The sequence below is a fragment of the Ctenopharyngodon idella genome, chromosome 6, assembly GCF_019924925.1.
Source record: "Ctenopharyngodon idella isolate HZGC_01 chromosome 6, HZGC01, whole genome shotgun sequence".
Classification (NCBI taxonomy): Eukaryota; Metazoa; Chordata; class Actinopteri; order Cypriniformes; family Xenocyprididae; genus Ctenopharyngodon; species Ctenopharyngodon idella.
The window spans coordinates 34,107,825-34,132,491 of NC_067225.1; the positions used below are offsets into that span (position 1 = coordinate 34,107,825).

The following is a 24,667-nucleotide window of genomic DNA, read 5'->3' on the forward strand; positions in this document are numbered from 1 at the left end:
ATGTCATGTGACAACAATGTAGCATACTCAATATAGCCTACACTCTAAAAATGCTGGGTTAAAAACAACCCAAGTTGGGTTGAAAATGGACAAACCCAGCAATTGGGTTGTTTTAATCCAGTGGTTGGGTTAAATGTTTGAACAACCTGCTGGATAGTTTTATTTAACTCAACTATTGTTTAAAAATGACTATATTACTTGCTTAAAATGAACTTAAAGTATGTTGGAAATTAACATGTAATAATGTTTAATAAATGGATATTTATGAATGAATAATAATTAAACAATGAACATTTATTAAATTGCTTTTTAATAAATGTTCACCTTTTGATTATTATTGTTGCCTCTAGTAATTATGTGTCTGATTTTTAATTTCCAACCTATTTTGGGTTCATTTTAAGCCAGACATACAGTAATTTTTAAACAATAGTTGAGTTAAATAAAACTACCCAGCAGGTTGAGCAAACATTTAACCCAACCACTGGGTTAAAACAACCAAATCACTGGGTTTGTCCATTTTCAACCCAACTTGGGTTGTTTTTAACCCAGCAGTTTTTAGAGTATAAAGTGATCGAAAGTAACATTAAAACCCAGTTTTAATTAAGCATTTTCTCACTCTTGAACAGGTCTGTACTTTGCATGTAGAATTTGGGTTTTTAATGTTTTTTATTTAATCAGGGACTTTTAGAACCATGTCAAAGACCAGTGCCCTACATTCATGTGAGCTTCCTGTGTGTAATCATACAATATGACATGACACATTTAAGAGTAATTATCATCATCATCGCTGTAATGACTCTCATTTCCACCGCCTCCGTGATTCTGACGATATTCGTCTCAGTGACGCTCAGATAATGTTTAAACATAAAACTGCTGTGCTCATCAAGCTCCACGAGAACCGTCATAATATTTCCTCACATCAAACGAGGTGATGGTCTTCTCTTCTGAAATCAAAACTGAGCATGTGAGCGTTTTCCCTTTTGTTCAACGGAGATCAAACGCTCGCGGAGTTCGCCTACAACAGCCTATTTACGGCGCTGAACCGCGCGGACTCTTCCACGGCCACATGAGAGAGAAACACGATGCCAACATCTGCAAACATTTGAGAAATCGTCCTCAGTCGCAGCGCTGGCATCCCTCCTCACGCCTTTCTGCTTGTATTTTAGTCTTATTGGTTTCAAGGGAGAATTTCTGCAACATTCGAGAGATTTTCTCTCAAATTAAAGCATCTTTCATAACGAGAGTCGCACAACCTCACGAACATCTAAATGAATGACAGCAGGCTGATATGAGGACACAAATTACTGATGTAAACTAATAAAAGTACAAAACTATTTATATGCTTTCAAACAACCATTCAGATTGTTGTATTCACTACTCTCTTTATTTTATTTTATTTATTTTTTTAGGGGGTAAATGTACTGTAATGCAAGTAATAATAATAATAATAAATTATTAAAAAATATAAACACTCTATAAAACAAAAAATTATATATATATACCTTTAAAAAATATTAAGGTAATACATTTTATACATTTTATTGTATGTTGTTTTGTTGTGTTCATATGATCAGGGTTCTTTTTTTGTTATCAAAAAAAGTGATTAAACCTGTTATTAAGAGGACATCACTGAAGTTACCTGTTTTTGTAATTCATTACCGTGTTAAAAGCTTCAGAGATTCTGGTGATATGAACACCCGTGTGTTTCTCTCAGGTCAGACTGACGCTCATGTGATCGACGACGCGCCGCATTACCAATCCGTGGTGCAGCTGAGGAAAGTGTCGCACCTGCTCAGCCCGATTCACGTACAACAACACAACGGGTCCGTGAGCTCATACCATTTAGACGGCGTTCACGACGACATGTCGCCTGTCTGCTGGTCACCGGGAGAACACGGGTCACCTGAGGGCAAAGGTAAAGGTTAAAGAGCCGTTTAAAGAAATGATCCACTGTAGAGCTGCTTTGATAGCTGAATCAAATTTGCTTCATAATTAATGAATTATTGAACTGAACTGAATCAACAATGAACCGAAATGTACAAAACCATAACACAATCTCTCCTTCCTCAGACGGCGGACCCTTAAACTCTGACGGCCCACAGACGCCCGTTCAGACATGCCCGTATTGCCAGCGGACGTACCGGCGTGACGCGTCTCTGAGGGAACATATGAAGTTCTGCCAGGACCGGGATGGAGGAGACAGCGTTTGCCCTCTCTGCGGGTTCAGTACGCCGTACCGCGCACAGATGGAGCGGCACCTTATGCTCCACAGCCAGACCCACGAGAAGGTACATCAGACACACGCATAACCAATGACACGCATGCAGACACGTGTGCTAACTGCTTATGATTCCATGTATGTCCCAGAATTCCTTGTCTGAGACCAGTATGGAGAACAGGAAGTTCAAGTGTAATCAGTGTGGAAAGGCCTTTAAATACAAGCATCACCTCAAAGAGCACCTGCGCATTCACAGTGGTAAGAAACTCAACCAGTGGATCAAATCATTCTGCGGTGAATCTCACCTAAAATAACCAAGTCATGTTTCATCTTGAATTACACTGTGCATAAAGAAAATCAATATTTTAGGAACATAAGGACTTCTCTGCCTTGACATTATTTTTAGGCAATTAAAGCACATTTATATGCTATATTATTATTGCTGTGAGGGGGAAAAACTATAAATTAAAATAAAAATATTCTTATTTTTATAGTAATGAAAATTACCTGGACACAATTTATTACAATTTTAAAAAATCATGCTTTGGTAAATCATAAGTATGACATAAAAAGTCAGAATTATGACATAAAAAGTTAGAATTATGGCATAAAAAGTTATAAATATGACAAAAAGCCAGAATTATGGGATATAAAGTTAGAAATATGGCATAAAAAGTTAGAAATATGACATACAAAGTTAGAAATATGGCATAAAAAGTTAGAAATATGGCATAAAAAGTCAGAATTATGGCATAAAAAGTTAGAAATATGACATAAGTTAGAAATATGACAAAAAGTCAGAATTATGAGATATAAAGTTAGAAATATGGCATAAAAAGTTAGAAATATGACAAGTTAGAAATATGACAAAAAGTCAGAATTATGGGATATAAAGTTAGAAATATGGCATAAAAAGTTAGAAATATGTCATAAAAAGTCATAATTATGGCATAAAAAGTTAGAAATATGACAAAAAGTCAGAATTATGAGATATAAAGTTAGAATTATGAGATATAAAGTTAGAATTATGGGATATAAAGTTAGAAATATGGCATAAAAAGTTAGAAATATGTCATAAAAAGTCAGAATTATGGCATAAAAAGTTAGAAATATGACAAAAAGTCAGAATTATGAGATATAAAGTTAGAATTATGAGATATAAAGTTAGAATTATGGCATAAAAAGTTAGAAATATGGGATATAAAATTAGAAATATGGCATAAAATATCAGAATTATGGCATATAAAGTTAGAAACATGATATAAAAAGTTTAAACGTTTTGTCATAATTATGACCTTTTGTTATAATTTCACTTTGTAAGTTATAATTTTGACTTTTTGTCATAATTATGACTTTATGAAATGGGCTTCCATAGAAAAAGTGACCTGGACATATTTTGACAGTTCTTATGAGATACAGTGAATTCCTCAAATACATAAACATCCATTATGATGCTGAATAAAGCTAAAAATAAAAGATGATGATAAAGAAACATGCATACGAATAAAATTACACCAATCAGATACAATTGGTGAAAACCCAAGAGTTTAATGTTGTTTATATGTGGTGTATTTAATCTGCTTTAAAACAAACCATGTGTAAATTCATCAGTCAACACCACTGCTGAGTATTTTCTCCTTAAAACTGCAGTGAACCAAAAAAACGCTCCTGTTTCCTACCATCACAAACATGTGACCAATCCCGTCAGCAAGAGGGCGGGGCTTTTCTCCACTGACTTTCTGCTTCAAACATACAGTATGTGGCTGAATTAAACCAGTATTTAGTTTACTATAGTTGAGCGAGTGGATCAGTTAATCCGAGCTGCTGTGAGTGAGTGGAGGCGGGGCTAATTTGCATATTCATGATTCCACATATACTAAATGAAGCAAGGGTGTCGAGTTACATTCAAGCTATTTTAAGGCATTAAGAAAGTATTTACACAGGAAAAAAACATTTAAATATGTCATTTTGATTATCAAAGATGAGTTTTAAGGGATAAAACGATGATCTCTGTGTCCGTGTCTCCTGCGCAGGTGAGAAGCCGTACGAGTGCTCGAACTGTAAGAAGCGTTTCAGTCACTCGGGCTCCTACAGCTCACACCTCAGCAGCAAGAAGTGCCTCAGCGGCGGCGCGGCGGCGAACGGAGCTCATTTCAACGGACACTCCCATCCCACGTACATCTTCCCATCGCCCACATCGCCCCCTGTGGTCGGCGGGAGAAACGGCAGCCGAGGAAAAGGATCTCCGTACGGCGCGCTGAGCCAGTACCCGCTGGAGTCCGCCGTGCCCGTTTTGAGCCGGTCGTGGGACCCCGCGGAGGATTTGGCCATGAGGACGGGCGTGTTCAAAGGCACCACGCTGCTGCCGTTGCTGCAGTCGCGCAGTAAGTTCGAAAACCTGCTGCAGGAGATGCTCCGCCGGGAGGTGGGAGACGAGGCACGCAAAAACGACAGATCGCCTGCGCACAATAACGCACACCTGTCGCCGCCCCAGCGCGCGTCTTGGCATTCGGTCCCGCAGCAGATCCTCGTGCCTTTACCGACGCCCTTGCAACTAGCGCAAGATTCCCCGCACAAACACTGGCCGGGTGAAGAAGGCGGCCCGACGTCTCCGACGTTACCTGAACGCCAGCACCTGATTGGCTCGCGGTTTGGCTCTCCTCCTTACCTGGATCTGTCAATCAACACATCTCCGCGTCAATCAAGCCATCATATTCAGAACGAACCTTTAGACTTGTCCATCCCTAAACCTCATTCGGCCTCCGCCGTGCCACGAGAGACCAGAACTTGTAACGGTTACTCGCCGCAGCAGGAAAGACACAACGGCGAGACCGCGTTCAAGAGACTGACTCCGCCCTCCCAGCAGCAGGTGGGCGGGGCTTATGCAGCGTCGCCGCTGTTTAGCAGCACGGTGTTCAGCAGCTACCCTCTCTTCAATCACATGATCCCGGGACACAACGGCCTGACATCACTTCCTCTCACGCCACCAACACCAAGCCCAGGCTTCCTGTCTCCAGTGGCGTATATGGTGGAGGCGGAGACAGAATCAATGCTGAAGAGAATCCAACATGAAAGACATTCATTTATGGTAAGAGCGAACACTCATAACGGCCTACAGATATATAATACACATATAATCAGAAACCAAAACACACTGACAATAAAGACTACTCAATAAAAATATGATATTCATTACAAACAAAAATGTATTCTAAATATGTCTAATAAAATTGTAAAAAAAAAATCATGTTCACAATTTATTCTATATATAATAAAATATAAAAAATAAAAATATAATATTCATTATAAAAAATGTATTATAAATATGTATAATAAATTATAAAAATAAAATATGACGTTCATCAGAACAAAAATCTATTCTAAATATGTATAATAAAATATACAAATAAAAATATGATATTTATTGTAACAAAATGTATTCTAAATATGTCTAATAAAATTGTAAAAATATATAATATTCATCTTCACATTTTATTCTATATATAATAAAATATAAAAAATAAAAATATAATATTCATTATAACAAAAATGTATTCTAAATATGTAAACTACAATATGATATAAAAATTCATTATATCAAAAATATTCTAAATATGTATAATAAAAGTATAAAAATATATTCATTATAAGCAAAATGTAGTTTAAATATGTATAATAAAATATAAAACTGATTTTAAATATGTATTTAAAAAAAGATCATCCATGTGATGGTTTGATGGCTTGACAAGCATATAGTTTCCTATCCTGTGTAGATATATTTCCTGTTTAAACAGGAAGTTGGGGCAAAACATATTGACATTATTTACTCTTTTTTAAATACCCAATAGCCTTTGATTTGCATCAAAGTGAACAATAAAACGCCCTCGAGTGCAAGAAGTATTTTTGGTTTATTTTCATGGAAGACAATTTTTTTAATTTATTTGTATAGATCTTTTAACACACTGTTTAAAAGCAGCATCATATCTTAATATCTTCATGCTTTATAGTTGCATTTAGAAAATTATAGCTGGACGGCAATATAATTCAGTTTATCTGCTAAAAATATTACATTTGATGAACTTTTAGGAGTGCACAAGCAATCAGACGCTCTTAAACTCGTCAGAAATGGACTAAAAGCCATAAAAGTTTTGATTTTATGTGTTCTGTAGTATTTACAGTTAATGATCTGAACGAAAACTGTAACACCAATTATTTAACATCTTTAATTAAATTAGCAAAAGCCACTTATAAAAATTAATTAATTATTTTGAATATTTTGTTAATTAATATAATATCAGATTTATTCAATTTTCTTTGACAATACTAGTACTCAGGAATCAAATTAAATGATATTAGAATGAGAAAGACTGATTTTACACTCTTAGTCATAAAAGGAGTATATGAAACATTTACACACACACACACACACTTGTTTCACTATATTAGTGAAGACACTGCATAGACTGACATCAATTTTATATCAGGTTAACGATATAAGCCTTTTTAACTTTTTAATGTCTTCTCTAGTCGGTTGTCATAATATTTCACTATATAAGTGAAGTGACATTTGGCCCTCACAAGTACAGCCAAACCTGCACACACACACACACACACACACACACACACACACATGTACCCAATGCAAGAGTGCCTCATATTGCAACACCTGCAGCATCCCGGCGCCCTTTTCTTCTCTGAGCGCGCATTTTTTGATGAATTAGTTTCCTCTGTTTGAGCTGTAAACAAACACGCGACGCTGAGGGAAATTCCCTCCACATGATGTCAAAGGGCAAAAGAGCTTGTGTCCGCTACCACACGCCTGCACACTGATATCATCAGCCATCATGACACTGTTTCACTGCGGACAATGTAAATACACTCAGATACTTGACATTTAAATTAGTAAAGATTGTTTATCTAGAAAGAAATGTCATCTAGTCTTACTGGATCGAGCGTAACAATGAAGATATTGTGCATCTGCTAAATGAATCAGCCATATTGTCTAATGCACTCTCATTTGCATATGCATTTTAATCTAATTACAATAGAAATGAATGCTTTTTGTGAGCTACAGGAACACACTGAATGCGGGTCTAATAATAATAATAATTCATATTTACTTTTCTCTCAACGCTGTCCAGACTGAAGCGATGAGTCGTGGTGGTCTGGAGTATCTGTCGCTGATGGATGATGGGATGGACGGAGAGATCGGCCCCGGGAGAAAGAGACTGAAAAAGACGGAGGAAGGACTGTACGCCTGCGATATCTGCGACAAAACCTTCCAGAAGAGCAGCTCTTTACTGCGCCATAAATATGAGCACACAGGTACGGACGCGAGCGCAGCGTTTACAACACACACATCGCCACGGTTAATTATCTGCAAACCAACAACTTCCATGACAGGAACGAAAGGTTTAGTTCAGACAAAAATGAAGATTCTGTCACCATTTACTCTCACCTTCATGTTCAGGTGAATGAATGAAATGAATTAAAGTCAATGAGGATGAACACTGTTAAAAATTAATTCAAAAGGAAAATATAAAAAATACTTGAAATTATATATATATATATATATATATATATACACACACACACACAGTCAAACCAAAAGTTATTCAGACATTTTTGATATATTTTTACTAGTGGGTTCAGGACATTATAGTTCATTTCTGTAAGTGAGGATAGCAAAATAAAGTAAACTGTGACATATTATACCCAAAAATTCCTCATACAGTGGACTACCAGTAAAACTGATAAAAATTTGGAACCAAAAATTATTCCGACACTTTGACCTGACCATGTTTTGCTTAAGTGTTATCTGACATAATTAAGATGATTTTTTCTGACACAGTTTAACTCTGAGATCTTGTCATATTTTATTACCATTTTTTAAACTCTAAACTAAACTTTATTTAAACTAAACTTATAGTGAATAAACTGTGTATATATATATATATATACACACAGTTTAAAAAATATATTGTATTTATATATCATTTATATATTTTATATATATATATATATATATATATATATATATATACTTTATAATATATAATACTTTTAAATTTAGCATTAAGTATCTTAAGTAAAATAATATAAATATATATAAACCAAAAATATTATATGTATATAAACTAAAAATATATATTTATAACACTTAAAATAAGTTTTAAAAAAGTATTTATATATAATTTATATAATATTTATTTATTTTATATATATACTTAATATAATAAAACAGTACATTAATACATATATAAAAATATATATATATATATATTACTAATTTCAAGCATTTTATATAAATATATATAAAAATACTTAGTAATATATGTATAAAAATATATAGTATTTTAAGTGTATATATAGTCAATTAATATATATATTAATATATATATATAAACACATTTTGATTTTTAAAATATATATATATTTAAAGTATTATATGATATTGTATCATATATTTTTTTCATGTTATATATATATATATCATATTATATTTATTTATATATATATATATATATATATATATACACACACATTTTGATTTTTAAAATATCATATACTTTAAATATATATTTATTTTAAGTATTACATGATTTTTTAGCATGTAATACTTTTTTATCATATTATATATACAGTCAAACCAAAATGTATTCAGACACCTTGAACATTTCATTCATTAATACAGTTTATTCACTATAGTTTAAAAAAATCATAATAAAATATGACAAGATCTCAGAGTTAAACTGTGTCAGAAATAATTAATCTTAATTATGTCAGAAAACACTTAAGCAAAACATGGTCAGGTCAAAGTGTCTGAATAATTTTTGGTTCCAAATTTTGATCAATTTTACTGGTAGTCCACTATATGAAGAGTTTTTGGGTATAATATGTCACAGTTTACTTTATCCTCACTTACAGAAATGAACTATAGTGTCCTGAACCCACTAGTAAAAACATATCAAAAATGTCTGAATAACTTTTGGTTTGACTGTATATATATATATATATATATATACATATACATATACATATACATACATATTATTAAGTATTTACATACACGATACTTAAAAATACTATATATAGACAGAGACAGAGAGAAGTCTAACTACACGTTCTCTTTGACCCCTATAGGAAAGCGACCCCACGAGTGTCAAACCTGTAAGAAGGCCTTTAAACACAAGCATCATTTAATTGAACACAGCCGTCTGCACTCAGGAGAAAAGCCGTATCAGTGCGACAAGTGCGGCAAACGCTTCTCTCACTCGGGCTCGTACTCTCAGCACATGAACCACCGTTACGCCTTCTGCAGTCGAGACAGTGACCCGGACGGACCCGGAGAGGACGCGGGCGTTCCTTACCTGAGCCCCGTCACGGAACGCGGCGGCGGCGGCACCGAGGGACCCGCTTCGGCCCTGGAGGACAGCGGCGCCTTTCTCAGCGACTCCAGCCTGGAGGGAGCGGCGCTGGAGTTCAGAGACGAGGAGGAGGATGAGGAGGAGGAGGAAGAGGAAAACTCCCTCAGCAACCACGTTTACAGTCGAGGGATGAGAACGGAAGGGGTTTCCCTACAGATGAAGGAAGAGACTGCGGAAAAACCCTCTGGAAGTGAGCAACACGAAGACATGCAGAGAGCCAACGAGATGGAGTGAGACGAATGACTCTTCACCAGTGTTTACCAAAGATGTGAAAGACGCACATTCACTGACTGACACTCTGGGATACGCTTCGTCTTTAGTGTTCAAGCCTGTGCCTCGCGCCAGTCAGATTGAACTGTGAACAAACACAATCCAGTGCCAAATATAAACCAACGCTTCTCCAAAGACTTGATTCATCACCACAATCCAGAGCGGAAAATCACTGTGAGAGGCAGAAATGAGTCAAGTTCAGAAGAAATTACTAAATAATTACGAAAGAAATCAATAAATGCCATCAGGCAAAGATAAGAATGAATGATCTCAGAAAAACTGCCAAGAATTGCATCAATTGCATTTTGCATCAAAATAATGGGGAAAAAAATTAAATATGAAATTATATTTTGCATAAAGAAAATTATGCCTGTTTTTAGGACCATTAAGAGTTTTCACACTGGCATTAAAATCACATTACTGTAAGGGGAAAAAATAAAATATATCATTTTTATATCAATTTGATATTATATAGCAATATATATAAAATCTCATCTTATGCAAAAATAATGCAAAAATATTTATTACACAAACATCATGGTATTTGTACTGCCTTTAATATATGCTGTTATAAAAATGTAAAAAAAAAAAAAAAAAAATTGCATTACAAAAACTTATTGAAAATGTTGATGCAAAAATCTTAATGGTTCTAAAAGAAGGCTTCATTTTCTTTATACCATATATATATATATATATATATATATATATGTGTGTGTGTTTTTTTCTTTTGATTTTAAATTGAAACATGACCATATTTACACGAGACAACCACAGATATTGAAATATTAAATATTTCAACATAAAACAAGTATTTAGAGTCTAGTATTTCAGCAGCATTCACAGTCGAGCAGCAGTAATCGAGGGTTCGTTAATGACTGGTTAGATTATGGATCATTCAGACGGCTTTTATGGTTTTCTATGTCATAATTATCTCAGACTGCACTATAACTCAGAACAAGATTAAACACAGATTTGACATCTCTGACCTGGAAAAACAGTACAATTGGCCGATAATGACAGACATAAAAACCTCAAACCGAAGTTTTACCTTCTTTTCAGCACGAGCAGTTCAACAAACACAGACCAAATATTTGCATCAAATAATGTGTTTTTAAATAGTGTTCATGTTGCAATACTATCATAAAGTGTCTTTTTGAGAAAGAAATAAGCTGGAATACATATGCATATAGTCTGTTATGTGTTACTCTGAATACGACCTCAGAAACAGCTTCATACTGCCAATTATGCAAGAGTTTCATTAACAGAACAACATCAAAATGAAAGCGGTGCTTTTAGTCTGTCTTCATTCATTTATTACTCTGCTTTTCTTCTTTATAAATTCTCAGTTTACCGGTAAACATGGACCGAAATGCTTCTTGCACACGAGAACCGTGCAGTATTTTCACCAGTGTTATTTTTATACAAATTTTAAGCTTTGTTAAAATGTTAATACATAATCTTTGTAATAAATTTGTACATATTTTGAAAAAAAATACAGGCGCTGGAGTTTTTATTGTGCTCTTCAATAAGTGTTACACTATAATCATCTTGCTCTAAAAGTCAAATCTCAAGAAGCACAATATTGGTAATGACTGAAGAATGCAGTTTCACGATTATTCACACAGGTCGTAAATCGGACAGCAGGAACGCTGGACTGAAATCACCAGTCGTTTTTTTTTTTTTTTTTCCTCCATTTTAATGATTTCTTTCTAATGACATGAAATGACTGGCGTTGAGGTAAGTGTGTCACTTTACCGTGGTAAGGGGGGGGGATCCCGTTTACACTACTGACTCAAATCTGCACTGATTTCAGGCCTCCACCTAAACATGCTAAAAAAGTGCGGTTAAAGTCAGCCAGTCTGCAAACGGATGTTGTTTTACATTTTTATAACATATATAGTGGTCTCTGGGTTCAGAGAAGAGACCAAGAGACTCAAAAGAGAAGAAAAATCGCCCACACTGTAAAAAAAGAATGAGTCATGGCAGCTTGTTTATTTCAACTCATCAATATAACTTAAGCAATTTCAACTTTTTTTTAGCCTATAAGTTATACAAGGTACTGTACGCGCACCGCCGGATTTTTGTAACTCGCACATGCCCATTTAATTTGTTTTTCAGTAATTAGTTTATCCACAAGAATTGTAAACAGGCACTACAGAAAGTACCTATTAAAAGCAATTTGAACCAAGTGATTTCAGGGGGGACCCAATTTGTCACTACACCGGAACGCATGCAAGCTACAGCGACAATGGAGGCCTATATAGATGAGAGATTGTGCGAAGAGGTTAGAAAGTGTCCTCATTTGTACAACTTTAGCATGAAAGAATACAGAATTGTTTACATGGGTTGTAACTGGTGGCGAGAGATTGCGCATGCGTCGAACGCTTGTGTACGCATACGAGTCAAGTGAAGTATACTTTGCAAGGCTGTGCCTTCGACTAGCATACATGTAAAAAAAAAAAAAAAAAACGAAGTATACTCTCCAACTTCTGGGGAATCACTCATTTCAAACAAACGCCGAACTGAGGAGAGTCTGCTAGCTAAAAGAGAATGCGACAGAGCTCGTAATAAAACAAGAATCAACATCAGCTTGGCTTTTCAGAGATGGCGAGAACTGAGGGATTTGAAATGTTGTAAAAGCAACGCGGAGATGATGTTTTTATTACTCAACAGGTCAGTAATGTGTTTTATTGAACAGATAAATTGCCATATGTAGCTCTCTATCAGAGTTCACTGTAAAACATGATTGTGAAGGATTTCATTGTAGTCGTTGTAGCTTTGCTGGAATTTATTTTCAAGGAAGTAACTTACATTGTCTATTAATGGGTAAAGCTACAGCAACGTCTTCAGCTAGTCAGCTTGAGATCCTTTCCATCTAAACTGGTTATATCTCGTAGGCCTAGTAGTGAATGTTTTATGGGCAGAAAGATAATATTCATCCTCACACCGTGTCCTAACCAGACGCGACGCAATAAAAGGTATCTTTTCAATGTTAATCGGAGTTTTTGTCCTAATTAGCCGCGACGGCGACACGCGATGATTCTATTTTAGAAACGCTTTCTATTTTTCTTCGACGTCGCGGATGGAACAACAACACTGTATAGCAATGATAATATCAGGTGCTGTTTATGTGTTTTATTTAATGTAAAATGTGCTTTATTTAATGTTAAAAGCGTCTGAGTTTGAATATCATTTTGTGTGTCTTTTATAGCCGTACTGAAAGCAACAATGGACAATTTACCTCAGATCTTCAAAATAAATGAAAGGAAACAAGAACGTTCAAACGATCAACTCATTGTGAACAGAAAAGTGTATTCTATGACGAAGATTGTTTCAGTGACCAGTAAGTATTTTTAATAATGTTAAAATGTAGAGCTTGCAGAAAGCGCCGCCCACGCGCTCTTCTGATTGGCTGTGATTTTTTTGATTGACTTGATCACGTCTCGTAGTCGCATCGCGTCTGGTGTGAACAAATTGTTTGTCGCTGGAATCTTATCGCATCGAGTCTGGTTGTCACAAGCTGTTTCCATCCAAAGTTGCGAATTTAACTTGTGCGCAAATTTTGAATATCGCATAAAACATTTGCGAATAAAGCACTGTTTCCATCTAGTGAGTCGAAGAGAATAAAATCGTTACTTCCAGATAAATTGGCGCTAAATACCACTAAGAAAAATGGAAGTTGCTGCAGTAGAAGCGACTGTATATAATAATTTTCGTATATAATAAATTACTTGCGCCTCAGAGCGCGCAGACGAACCCCAATAAACAGTCATGTTATCTTGCATTCAGATGTGTGAACACAATCGTGTGAGATGCTTCTGGAAGGGAATTATACTGAAATATACCTTTCTCTACCAGCGTTTTTTGAATGCGATATCCCATAATGCGCATAAAAATAGGTGGATGGAAACCGCGCTGAAGCACAACCAAAACAATGTTCTTACGCAAAATGCATTCAGTTTTGATTTTTAACCGCTAGAAGGCCAAAAGTTATGGGGTTTTTTTTACATTGCTTTTAAGTAAAATTTAAATAATAACAAATAAATTTAAATAATAACAAATCCTCTATTGAACAAGTGATACTTAGATCATAATATAATTCAGCTGCTCGTTTCTAAACCATTATTAATGTGTGTGAACCGCCTTATGAACCGATCCGAGATGATTTTCTGTCACTTCAGAATAAATAAAAAACAGAAGTTCTTTCCAGATAGATTTTCTGTTTCTTTTTATTGTCATAATTCTGAAATACAGAATTTAAAGGGAGACAAAAGCAAGTTACACCGATTGAGGCCTCGTGAACGGGTGTTTTATGACTAGTCATCTTCATCATGGACAGATAATGAAAGGAAACGTCACACAAAACTGAGAGTTCTGACAGTAAAATGAAGTATTCAGAGACTCTGAACAGTTTTCAAAAACACTGAGAATATGAGGAGAAACAATGAAACTGAATGAATCACGCTTCATCCACAAATCTGTTTCTCTTTAAAGAACAATTTCACCTACAAATCATCATTTACTCACCCTAATCTCACTTTCTCCTGTATATGAACACAAAAGGAGATGTTTAGCACAAAATACACAATCCTGTTCAAATATACAGAAATGCAAGCAAGATTTGAAAGCTGCAACAAAGAGAATATTTGCAGTTTCTTTTTCCATTTAGGAGTTGCATGCATGAAAATAACTGCATTAAAACTCACAGAAGAAACAAAGTCAAACCGGTTTGGAGTGACATGAAGGAGAGTAAATGATCATTTTAAGCTTATTAACAGGTTCATCTAATTATAATGAGCTTCCTCGAAGGGCAACAACACTGAATTATTTCAGAAATAACAATATAACATCAGTCCTTTCTGTTCTGCTTTTGGAGAACCTTCTTTGCGGCCCCTTGTGGAATTGAAATAATAAGAAAATAAAAAATGAATAAATATATAAAATCAAACATTAAAAAGTGTGTACGCGTTCCCGGTTCATTTTCCTCTGCCTGGCTCTTTTTGTCGAGAGCCAAAGCCACAGTCCATATAAAATTACCAAACCGCGGTGTGGGGCGGGTGGGGGATGCACATTTTTTAAACATATGCATTTTTAGTTCCTCTTTTGTTCTGTTATTAAAAGCAGAGTTTTGGACAAATGGCAGCGGAGCTCCACCCGCTCTGAGACTGGCACACACACACACCTCTGAACTTCCTCTATCTCACACACACACACACACACACACACACACACTCAGCGACCGCATCGGAACAATGGAAAGGGAATTACGTCGCATTCTGGAGCGAATTGCACCCAGTTTTATTTCTCCATTAAAAGGCGATTAAATGACTCAAACTTTTGACCTGTGCTGCTCTTTATGATTATGGAGTGACACGTACAGCTTTATTTGGAAGCTTTCTGTCTTTTGCATTGTGCATTAAATCTACATGAGCTCTGAGAAGGGAATCGTTTCAGATAAAAACACTTAAAAGGCACTAGGGATGAAATCTGTTGGAAGACGGATCGCCACACACACACACACACACACACACACACACACACACACACACACACACACAAATAAGTTTGAGTGAATCTCACAAAACCAGTCACTTTCAGGTCACCCAAAAACATATTTTTGCATAAAATCATACACTCTAAAAATGCTGGGTTAAAAAAACCAACCCAAGTTGGGTTGAAAATGGACAAACCCAGTGATTGTGTTGTTTTAACCCAACAATTGGGTTGTTTTTAACCCAGCGAATGGGATGTTTTAACCCAGCAGTTGGGTTAAATGTTTGCCCAACCTTCTGGTAGTTTTATTTAACTCAACTATTGTTTAAAAATGACTGTATTACTTGCTTAAAATGAACCCAAAATATGAATATGAAATATGAAATATTAATATAAACATTTATTAAATTGCTCATTAATAAATGTTTACTTTTTGATTATTATTGTTTCCTCTAGTAATTATGTGTCTGATTTTTAATTTCCATCATATTTTGGGTTCATTTTAAGCCAGACATATAGTCATTTTTAAACAATAGTAAACATTTAACCCAATTGCCAATTTTCAACCCAACTTGGGTTGTTTTTAATTCAGCATTTTTTAGAGTGTAATTTATCATTATCAGTGTTGGATATTACTAAGTAATTAATTACTGTAATTTAGTTACTTTTCCCTTGAAAAAGTAAAGTATTACTCTCTCTTTTTTCTGTAATTTAATTACAGGTCCTTCTGATGTAATTGCATTTATAAAGAACATTTCTAGGTAAAACAGTGGATTTAGTAATCCACTGTTCAGTAGCTAGTAATTAATTACTTTTTTTAGAGTAACTTACCCAACACTGTTCATTATTATTATTTTATTATTACTATTATTTATGTAGTACAACAAAACAAAACCTTAGAGAGCTTTGGAGAATTATTAAAAATTAAAAAAACATCTGAAAATGTGTGGCGAAAATGATCCGTCTTTATGCAAATTATTGTTTGTATTTTTCGAGCTGAAGTGACGTGACCCGGCCGTGTTTTCATGAGATCCACCTGTTCACAAACAGCTCTCGTATATCGTGAGTTTGTCGACTAACGGCGCACATCTCGTGAAGAGCATCCGTGAATCCGTCCGTGTGTCCCTGATCTCAGTAAGATCCCGTCTGCTCGGCTCCGAAGATCCGCTCGTATTCGCTCAGCAGCAGCTCGATGGCCTGGTTCTGATACACCATGTTGATGGCCATGTTTCCGCACTCGTTCTCCGGACGCATCAGCGTGGGGCCGAACACGATGCCGATGTTCTGAGTCGTCATGCGATTGCTGTCGGAGCGCTCCATCACCCTGAACAGAGACCGATGACACAGCGAAGGGTTAATGTCACTGTACAACACATCTTTCCCACTTTACTGCTGATCCAGAGAGAAACTGCTCAAAACTTCCACTTTATAAATAGAAAAAGCAAAGGAGAAACGAACAGCTTCCTGTGGGTAACTTCCTCCAGAGATACCAAACCACAGGAAGATGTTTCTACTCATCATGTTCTCCATCTTTGTTCAACTTTGATGTTTCAGCAAACATAATTTGAAGGTTCTTTGAAACAAGCAGTAAGATTTAAAGAGTAATTTCCCTGCATGATGTATTTTCTGTATTTATTATGCTGTAGACTCAATTCAGGCTTATAATAAATGAATGGTGTTGCTTTAATTGTGATGTGTCATTTATATTCTCAGTCTCATCAGTCTGTTTGAAATGAAGACCCACGGCGCCCTCTAGTGTCTCAATCACAACACTTTCTGCAAGGTGGATTTCATTGCATTTCCAGCCCAAGCAACTGTAACTACACAATATATAAACCCAGAAGAGATGGTGAGATCCCAGAGGGAAATATTTATCACCATAAACTGAAGAGAAGAAAGACAGATAAATAAAGAGAAGAGATTCAGATGCTTCAAACAGGGTTGCCAGGTTTTCAAAACAAAACCCGCTGAATTGTTACTCAAAACTAGCCTAATTGTGTTTCGGGGGGTCCCATGGTAAAAATCCGCATTTTTGGCAGGGCTCCCCTGGTAAAAATTGCATTCCAGGGGTTAAATATCATGTCATTTGGGGTCGCTTCAACCCGTGGACATGAAAACAACCCGCGGTAACAGTGTAAAAGTAGCCCAATTCATTTCAAGGTGAGTGTCCGTGCCGTTATGAATCGAGAAGAGTAGAACACTTAAAAGTGAGCGATTGTTTGATTTGGAAGTGATAAAACTAGAGATCTACAGTTAAAAGTTAACACACAAAGTGTTTTGTGGTTGTGAATAATGAGTGATGAAGGGAGGCTTTCTGAAGATTTGAATCAAATGAATTGGTTGCTTTGCAAATGATTCACTGCTTTGAAACTGCTCAAACTGAGGTAACGTGTGGCAAAAGGTTCAACAAAACAAGCAAGTATTTTCATTAAAAGTGTAATCTACATGATTAAAATCACTAGTTAGTGGACGATCCCAGATAACTATATATGTTCTAAGAGCATTAAAATAAAAATGTTATTTCTGAATGTTCTCTGAACGTTCAAATGTTTTTTAAAAATGTTTGAAAACATTCTATTGTATCATTCTTCAAACATTATGGAAATGGTCATTTTGAATGTTCTGAAACAAGTAGTAACATTTAAAAAACATCCAACTAAACATTTCAAGTAAAAACGTTCCATAAATAATGTTTTTGAACTTTTTGAAATTGTTATTAAAACATCACGAATCTTTAAGCCTCGCTAATTTAAATATTCAAACGCAGAAGATGCGTCTCAGACAGCGTGCGAATACTGAATTAAGCTCTCTTTCACATCTTCTTGCATTTGAGTGGACACATTCACACAAAATTATGTCAAAAAATAGCCAGTATCCCAGTAAACACAGTATATTATGTCTCAAGTGAACGTAAAAAGTTGAGAAATTACACGCGTGTGTACAGTATCAGTATATTAGATCTGTGCGTTCGCTCTTAAAGTGACAGTAGCCTAATATTCCTGCTGCTGTCTGTTTTTAATGTTAATCAAACAACAAAAGGCAAAGACAAAATCACTCACTGCTCTTGACTGGATAACTTTTGTAACTTTAATTAATAAGGATGTTTAGTTTATACAGTGAAGACTATGCAGTGATACTTTACATTTGCTTTACTTTTTAAATTTCTGTACCTGAAAACTACTGTTTATTTCATTTGTATTTTTGTACTTGTTTTTTGCTTGTAATTTGATTATTTGTTTTTAAATTTGTAATGTTTTAAATTTATATTAGTTACGCTATTAGTTTTAGCTGTGGTATCGAAATTGGAATAGAGTATTATGAATTTTCACTGGTATCTAAAATATTGGAAAATTATAAATAATTTCTAAAAAAATATATATAATCACCTGATTCAAACACATTGACTTCAAGCATGAATAAAAGCGCAGCGAATGTGTGATCGTACCGTTTCAGGTGGTGTATCATGTGACTCAAGGTGTCATGGTTTGGTGGAGGCATGCTGATGACCAGAAGCTTCAGTCGGTCCACCTTATCCAGGTAATCAGATATTTCTACAGGACACAGACGTATAAACAGTCATTAATAATAAATCATTAATCATGCATCTTCTCTCTCTTTCTCCGTGTCACTCACTGACGGTCTCGACGATGTCGTGGAAGAATTCGTACGGGACGAGCGGCTCGGGCAGCTCTCTGAAGAACAGTTTGAGCGCTCCGGTGATGACGTGAATGTCCTCCCACTGCGGGTCGTCCAGATCCAGACGCTCTGGAGGAAAGATGATGGAGGGAGTGTAAGTGTTAAAGCTGAATCACACACAGACACACTCAGAGATGCTGCAGAAGAAGAAGAGAAGGTGAAGAAGCGAATCATACTGCATCTCAATTCTGCAATGAATTTTTCCAGGTTCAATACAACTTTATCTGTGATATAAAAAGTAATACGTACATATATATATATATATACACACACACACCGAGGCTGTATTTATTTGATCATAAATACAGCAAAAAATGTGAACTATTTTTACAATTTAAAATAACTGTTTTCTATGTGAATATATAGTAAAGTGTAATTTATTCCAGGGATCAAAGCTGAATTTTCAGCATCATTACTCCAGTCTTCAGTGTCACATGATCCTTCAGAAATCATTCTAATATGATGAATATCAGTTTTATTTATTTTACTTAAACAACTTTTAAGTTTTATATTTTATATTATATATTGAACCTAGAAAACTCTTGATCTAAACCCATGAGCGCTTCGGTCAAACCCGCCACAGAATTCTTGCGCCAAAACATCAAGCAAGAAGCATCAGAAAGAAGCAGCGAGCGTCAGAAAGTAGCGAGATCTTCATGATTGACAGGTTTGCGATTGTGAAGCGCTGTAAGATCAGCGTTCCGGGTTACAGGAGACAAACCTTGCACTAAATCCACAGGGAAGAGATAGCGTCCGTCTGTGGTCACTGCTCGCTCTGGAATTACAGACGTGACATCATACATACACGTCTAATGACATCATTCACACACTCTTTACTAGCTGATGACGTTCTTTTGTAACATCTGCTCATCATCTGATGAATAAATCAATGAATCATCAATTGAAGACTAACAAAAATGGAAATTTCCCCCAATTATAAAAAAAAATTAAAATTCCTTAAAATTGTAACACAAAGGAAGTGACATAATTTGGGACTTTTCTAAAGCATGATGAGAACAAGAAAAAAAAAATCTAAATCAGTTTTTACTTAATATGCACTGCAGTGTTCAAACCTATTAATAAAGTCATTGTAAGACATTTATTGATCTACTGTACATTTATCAATAACTACAAACCAACAATTTGATCCCAAATTAACTTTCAACTCAGTTCATAAATTATTTAATTTTGATGTTTATTTAATTTTTGTTACTTGAAAATAAAAATTATCTCACAAAACTGGGTTTTTAAATGCATTTAGATATGTCCCAAATATTGCTTATAATATCCATGAATCATTCACAGTAAGACCGGGACATGCATTAAGTTAGTTTTGTGTTGCATTTAATTGAAATGAATAACAGAATCTCATCATGACACTTATGATTATTATATTGATGTGATATTGAGTCTCTCTCACCATGATTGACAGCAAAGCGCAGTTTCTGAATGACAGCAAGATTCCCACTGACTCTGTAAATCCCATCAGTCTCCAACCCTGAATAACCACACACACACACAAATGTATTATTTCCAGGAATAGAACAGCAGTTCTACAGAACATGACTGTAAAACAGAGACACTTTTTATTCACTGATCTTCTATGACTGGTTAAGATCAGCAGATAAGAAATAACTTTGATTCAGAACAATTTGCTAATGAATCATGCTGACCAATCTGAGATGACTCATTCTGATTCAAAAGAAAGATTCACTCAGAAATCAAGCATCATTTGGACTCACAATCATTTTTGACTCGACACAAAAGTTGAGTTCAGAATATTGCATGATTTATCGGTGCACATCATTACTGTGTTAAATTCATGTTCCTCGTAATCTTGAATCAGAATATCTTCCCCTCCCTCTTACTTAGGATACTCAGGATATGTTCCTGCTGAAGTGTGCGAGTGAATGAGTAAGTTTACCTCTCCTCTCCACGGCTTCAGTGCATTTCTTGACGAACTGTGGAACGGTGCACTTCTCCCTCTCACACAGCAGCTCCAGTCCGCAGCCAAACACCTGATCTGAAGCACAAACACAATAAAGATGCTTTCAAAGTCCTGACACCTCCGAGATAGACAAAATGATTGAATGACTGCATCCTACTTCATTTTGAATGGAAATCTATTATATTGGTATAAAGTTTGTTTTATAAAGCCATGCTTATTAATAATTGTTCACCTTTTGATTATTATTGTTGCCTCTAGTAATTATGTGTCTGATTTTTAATTTTAACCCATTCGCTGGGTTAAAACATCCCAATTGTTGGGTTAAAACATCCAATTCGCTGGGTTAAAACATCCCATTCGCTGGGTTAAAACATCCAATTCGCTGGGTTAAAACATCCCATTCGCTGGGTTAAAACATCCCAATTGTTGGGTTAAAACATCCAATTCGCTGGGTTAAAACATCCCATTCGCTGGGTTAAAACATCCAATTCGCTGGGTTAAAACATCCCATTCGCTGGGTTAAAACATCCAATTCGCTGGGTTAAAACATCCCATTCGCTGGGTTAAAACATCCCAATTGTTGGGTTAAAACATCCCAATTGTTGGGTTAAAACATCCCATTCGCTGGGTTAAAACAACCCAATCGCTGGGTTAAAACATCCCATTCGCTGGGTTAAAACATCCCATTCGCTGGGTTAAAACAACCCAATCGTTGGGTTAAAACAACCCATTCGCTGGGTTAAAACATCCCATTCGCTGGGTTAAAACATCCCAATCGTTGGGTTAAAACAACCCAATCGCTGGGTTAAAACAACCCATTCGCTGGTTAAAACATCCCATTCGCTGGGTTAAAACATTCCAATCGTTGGGTTAAAACATCCCATTCGCTGGGTTAAAACAACCCAATCGTTGGGTTAAAACAACCCATTCGCTGGGTTAAAACATCCCATTCGCTGGGTTAAAACATCCCAATCGTTGGGTTAAAACAACCCAATCGTTGGGTTAAAACAACCCATTCGCTGGGTTAAAACATCCCATTCGCTGGGTTAAAACATCCCATTCGCTGGGTTAAAACATTCCAATCGTTGGGTTAAAACAACCCAATCGCTGGGTTAAAACATCCCAATCTTTGTTTTAAAACATCCCAATCGTTGGGTTAAAACATCCCAATTGTTGGGTTAAAACATCCCAATCTTTGTTTTAAAACAACCCAATCGCTGGGTTAAAACATCCCAATCGCTGGGTTAAAACATCCCAATCTTTGTTTTAAAACAACCCAATCGCTGGGTTAAAACATCCCATTCGCTGGGTTAAAACATCCCATTCGCTGGGTTAAAACATTCCAATCGCTGGGTTAAAACATCCCAATCTTTGTTTTAAAACATTCCAATCGTTGGGTTAAAACATCCCAATCGCTGGGTTAAAACATCCCAATCTTTGTTTTAAAACATTCCAATCGTTGGGTTAAAACATCCCATTCGCTGGGTTAAAACATCCCATTCGCTGGGTTAAAACATTCCAATCGTTGGGTTAAAACAACCCAATCGCTGGGTTAAAACATCCCAATCTTTGTTTTAAAACATCCCAATCGTTGGGTTAAAACATCCCAATCGTTGGGTTAAAACATCCCAATCTTTGTTTTAAAACATCCCAATCGTTGGGTTAAAACAACCCAATCGCTGGGTTAAAACATCCCAATCGCTGGGTTAAAACATCCCAATCGCTGGGTTAAAACATCCCAATCGTTGGGTTAAAACATCCCAATCGTTGGGTTAAAACATCCCAATCGCTGGGTTAAAACATTCCATTCGCTGGGTTGAAACATCACAGTTTTTGTCCATTTTCAACACAACACAACAGCATTTTTTAGTGTACGTTTACTTGATAATAATCAGTGCAGATTTCAGATCAGAAAGATACATGGATGTTTGTACAATTACACTAAAAGACTTTTACTGGATAAACGAGTCTAAACTATCAATCAGAGACAGAAGGACTGGAGGAGATTGTGTGCGACAGGTTTATCAGATCATCTTCATCATTTAGTGACATTAGAAATTCATTCATCAAACATGATACAGAATCTTTATAGGGTTAAGATCCATTTGATCCTAAAAGTTCTTCCACTGTTGGACGGTTCACCTTTGATGAGTCCTTTCTCCTGCAGCGTCTGCAGTGGAGGTCGCCTGAGGATCAGCTTCTTCAAACGGCTCTTCACACGCTTGCGTTCCGAGTTCTCCATGTAAGAGGTGGAGCGAGGGACTGCGGACACAGAGACTGTGAGTCCAGTGGGTGAAGCAGCATTGGGATGCTTAGATGATCGTTTGAAACTTACGCGATGCCTTGAATCCTCCACGATTCTCATCCTCGTCTCCGCTCTGGTCCAACATCTCGACGGATCCGGCTCTCCTCAGAGAATACAGCAGCACGTTATCTAGAGGATTCTCTTTATCCTGCAACACAGCGGATTTGATGCTTTGAAAGAAATTAATCCATTCATTCATCAAGGACGCACTGATCAAAAGTGACAGTAAAGACGTTTATGATGGTCTAAAAAGTTTCTATTTCAAATAAATGCTGCTTTTGAACTTTCTATTCATCAAAGAATCCTGAAAAAATACTATATTTTTGATCAAATAAATGCAACCTTGGTGAGCAGAAGAGACTTCATAAAAAAAAAAAAAATTAAAAATCATATCAACTTCAAACTTTTGTGTGTGTGTGTGTGCGCGCACGTGTGTATGTGCGCGAGCGTGAGTGTATATGAGAGAGTGTGTGTGTGTGTGTGCGCGCACGCGTGTATGTGCGCAAGCGTGTGTGTGCGTGTGCACGTGTGTGTGAGTATGTGAGAGTGTGTGTGTGTGTGTGTGTGTGTGTGTGTGTGCACGTGTGTGTGAGTATGTGAGAGAGTGTGTGTGTGTGTGTGTGAGTATGTGAGAGACTGTGTGGGGGTGTGCGTGCGTGTGCGTGTTCATATATGTGTGCACGTGTGTGTGAGTATGTGAGAGTGTGTGTGTGTGTCACTCACCAGTCTGTCGATGACGTTCTGGATGGTTCTGTACCATTCTCTGATGAGAGAGTCCGTCTCTGACTGCAGCAAGAATTCATTTCCTGTAATCGTCCTCAGCTTCACACACACACACACACACACACATATGAAGTGTTGTTCTGTTCAGCGTTTTATCAATTCAAATTTATAACAGAGGAAGTTACTACATACAGAGGAAGTTAATGAACACTAAATAGTAAATGTTGCACTGTTAACAGCTCACCCAGAAACACACTAAGACTGTTTTAACTTTGTGTCAGATGTTTCTCCTAAAGTTTCTTTGGGGAAATAAAAATGTTTTGATATCTGATTGCAGATTTTAGTATCTTGGCAAGTCTGAGACGACATCTGCTTTAGTAAAAAGTCTCTGTTTAATCTCATTTCTGTCTCTTTCTCACCTTGAAGACGTTTTTTTTGCTGGACAGATCGTTGGCCCACTGAAGCTGAGCTCCTCTCAGATCCACGCTGCTCTCTGGACGGCTGTTACCCGGCTTCTGCATGTAAACACACACATGTTCAGCAATATTTCACTTTTAAAACATAAGATACGGAAGTGATTCCATGAT

General features: G+C 36.2%; 2 protein-coding genes across 5 annotated transcripts in view; one reads left to right on the top strand and one right to left on the bottom strand.

The window, feature by feature from the left end:
- The window catches only part of LOC127514665 (zinc finger E-box-binding homeobox 2-like), a 38,996-nt gene extending 23,559 nt beyond the window's left edge, over positions 1–15,437 (top strand). For all 3 annotated transcript variants that reach the window (XM_051897736.1, XM_051897737.1, XM_051897738.1), the window contains exons 3-8: positions 1,715–1,915; positions 2,071–2,288; positions 2,368–2,476; positions 4,252–5,306; positions 7,360–7,543; positions 9,362–15,437. In XM_051897736.1, the coding sequence (XP_051753696.1) occupies positions 1,715–1,915; positions 2,071–2,288; positions 2,368–2,476; positions 4,252–5,306; positions 7,360–7,543; positions 9,362–9,879 (2,285 nt within the window). In that variant the 3' untranslated portion in view covers positions 9,880–15,437. The remainder of the gene's footprint in view (positions 1–1,714; positions 1,916–2,070; positions 2,289–2,367; positions 2,477–4,251; positions 5,307–7,359; positions 7,544–9,361) is intronic.
- The window catches only part of arhgap9 (Rho GTPase activating protein 9), a 35,747-nt gene continuing 25,206 nt past the window's right edge, over positions 14,127–24,667 (bottom strand). Inside the window, exons 11-20 of one of the 2 annotated variants that reach the window (XM_051897732.1) lie at positions 24,500–24,595; positions 24,081–24,179; positions 23,388–23,505; positions 23,195–23,314; positions 21,029–21,127; positions 20,525–20,602; positions 19,826–19,879; positions 19,042–19,173; positions 18,854–18,959; positions 14,127–16,732 (exon numbers count right to left, since the gene is read on the bottom strand). In XM_051897732.1, the coding sequence (XP_051753692.1) occupies positions 16,540–16,732; positions 18,854–18,959; positions 19,042–19,173; positions 19,826–19,879; positions 20,525–20,602; positions 21,029–21,127; positions 23,195–23,314; positions 23,388–23,505; positions 24,081–24,179; positions 24,500–24,595 (1,095 nt within the window). In that variant the 3' untranslated portion in view covers positions 14,127–16,539. The remainder of the gene's footprint in view (positions 16,733–18,853; positions 18,960–19,041; positions 19,174–19,825; positions 19,880–20,524; positions 20,603–21,028; positions 21,128–23,194; positions 23,315–23,387; positions 23,506–24,080; positions 24,180–24,499; positions 24,596–24,667) is intronic. The other variant, XM_051897734.1, reaches the window with a different exon arrangement.